Source organism: Olea europaea, unplaced genomic scaffold (assembly GCF_002742605.1).
Source record: "Olea europaea var. sylvestris unplaced genomic scaffold, O_europaea_v1 scaffold18348, whole genome shotgun sequence".
In the NCBI taxonomy this organism is placed as follows: domain Eukaryota; kingdom Viridiplantae; phylum Streptophyta; class Magnoliopsida; order Lamiales; family Oleaceae; genus Olea; species Olea europaea.
Window position 1 is genome coordinate 1 of NW_019236117.1, and position 2149 is coordinate 2149.

General features: G+C 38.0%; 1 protein-coding gene across 1 annotated transcript; it reads right to left on the bottom strand.

Moving 5' to 3' along the window:
• Positions 1 to 314: 314 nt before the first annotated feature.
• LOC111378578 (serine/threonine-protein phosphatase BSL1-like) lies at positions 315 to 2073 on the bottom strand. The gene is made up of 7 exons (XM_023001812.1): positions 1971 to 2073; positions 1802 to 1900; positions 1532 to 1731; positions 1387 to 1462; positions 1120 to 1255; positions 897 to 1036; positions 315 to 783 (listed from the first exon to the last, which is right to left on the bottom strand). The coding sequence occupies exons 2-7, from the start codon at positions 1802 to 1804 to the stop codon at positions 700 to 702; spliced, it is 639 nt and encodes a 212-aa protein (XP_022857580.1). The 5' UTR covers positions 1805 to 1900; positions 1971 to 2073; the 3' UTR covers positions 315 to 699.
• Positions 2074 to 2149: the final 76 nt, after the last annotated feature.

Sequence of the window (2149 nt, forward strand, 5' to 3'; positions counted from 1 at the left end):
CTGTCTTTTTTTCTTTCTGAACCTTTGTTTAGAGTTATAAGTATGAATTACCCCTTTGCTGTTGCAACACCTCCTAAAAAGAATATCTTAATTTCCAATTCCATTGGAGTCCAATGGAGTAATGTATGATAGGAATAGGAGTAACCCATTACCTTCTGGATGGAATTGCAACAACATGGGCGTTCTTTGGAGCAAGAATGAAACTCTGTAGATAGACAGTATTTGACAGTATTGAGTTAAACTTGCAATGCCATTATTTTGAGGAACATGGAGCAAGAATGAAACTCTGTAGATAGATGGTACAGACTCAGAGATGAAAACAGCAGATAATTTTCCTGAAAATTATTCTAATTAAAAAATAAATAAAAATTAAACCAACGGCTACACGCACCTGTACATCAGTTCTAACTGTAACAACTATAAATTATACTGTAATTATGATAACACATAAGAAAAAACCATTTATACCGGGCTGGCTTTGTACAAAATCTACAAAGCAACACAATGAAAAGATGTTACCCTCTAGTCCATTTGCTAAACTTACCTACCACTCAATGTGACACTAATAAAAATTGAACTTTCTAACTGTATCCATTAACTACAACATGGTTGTTGACAGCAGATGGTGATGCACGTCAACTGGCCTATAGGACTTCGGGCATGAATGATATTGTGATATCAAGAAATCGACAAGTGACTTCAAATATAGGCAAGTGAATTTCGGTCGAAGTCAGGTTGTGGGCGGCCTCTTGTAGGAGTAGGGGGTCTTTGAATGTTAAGCTCCTGAAGTAAGCAAATCAAAAATCAATACTTTTTAAGCATCAAGCCAACTGGGTTTAATACGAATGAGAATTGGATCGAACAGTGAACACAAGAAAAATAAACAACAGGATCACCTGCATCCAACTCTCCTCAGTCACACGTTCAGGAGATGTCTCTGGGGACTGGATAGGAGGTGGCAAGGGATGAATTAATTTTGGAACAATGACCAATCCTCTGCCAACTACCAATATTGCCCCAGCATTATTTGCAGTCCCTGGATGCAATTATTCAATCAGATTGCAAATCAAGCTCTAGTAGAAAGTGGAAGTGAAGATTTTTCGATTTCTAAACAATTACCACAATAATTGGTTGCGGAAAAAAGAGTGATTAACTGTCCCTGGGCAAACCGTTCAAATCCATCCATAACACATTCGTGTGCTCTTATGATGAGTTGCAATTTGTTCCTCTTACAGAATTCTGTGACCCGATCAGGCTGGCAATAATAATAGATTAAACAGAAATGGAAAGGCCATTATATGCAGGTAAAAAGTTATTCTTGTGACAAGATTTACTAATGTATCTAAATCAACCAAATTTCTGTGTGTCAATTCATAAAATGCATACCCCAAATGTTACAAGACCAGGTCCTCTAGCATTTGGTCTCAAACCTTCTACACTATCATTTTCAGTGGGATCAGACCTGCACAAAAACACAGGAGTGTAAGGCATTGGATATACGCAAAAATATAGAATATAATGCTAAGCATACCATAGCAAATCCATTAGTACAATCGACCCAGCGTCCATCGTTATGGGCCTCTCTAGTTTCTCTATCTGTTCTACTGAATTTATTGACCTCCCAATGCCACCATGCATGCATATGATTTTCTTCTCAATAAGCGCAGCAAGTGGAAGGTGATTAAATAATTGATTGAAACGTGTCCAAGCCCAAATCCCGTCGCTCTCTCCCTACACAGGTACATCAATCATCATTCATCCAAAGAAGTCTATAATAGAAATAATTTGCACACATACATACCATTCTCTCAATACATTCAATGCGAAAGCCGAAAAGGGCATTGATGTCAGCAGCTTCATGGTTCCCACGTATTAAGTGAACATTCTCAGGGTACTCAATCTGAGGTCCATTAAGGAAATTTAAGATAATAAAACAGAACAAGCAATAAATAGTCAAGTCAGCAGCTTACCTTTAGAGCCAGAAGTAGAGTGATGGTCTCCAAGCTGTGCTGTCCTCGATCAACATAGTCTCCCAGAAACAGATAGTCAATATAACTGCAGTGACAGAAAAAAATGTCCGTTCAATTTCTCCGACTCCACAGGAAAATTTAAAAACAGTTTTTCACCCAAAAGGAGATAGCACGTCAGT

What these genes read in the sequence shown, in the direction of transcription:
- LOC111378578 (XM_023001812.1), bottom strand. An exon ending in CTGGTCTTGTAACATTTGGG is followed by an intron (nt 1,256 to 1,386) that starts GTATGCATTTTA and finishes TATTATTGCCAG; the next exon opens with CCTGATCGGGTCACAGAATT. An exon ending in CTGAGGAGAGTTGGATGCAG is followed by an intron (nt 784 to 896) that starts GTGATCCTGTTG and finishes TGCTTACTTCAG; the next exon opens with GAGCTTAACATTCAAAGACC.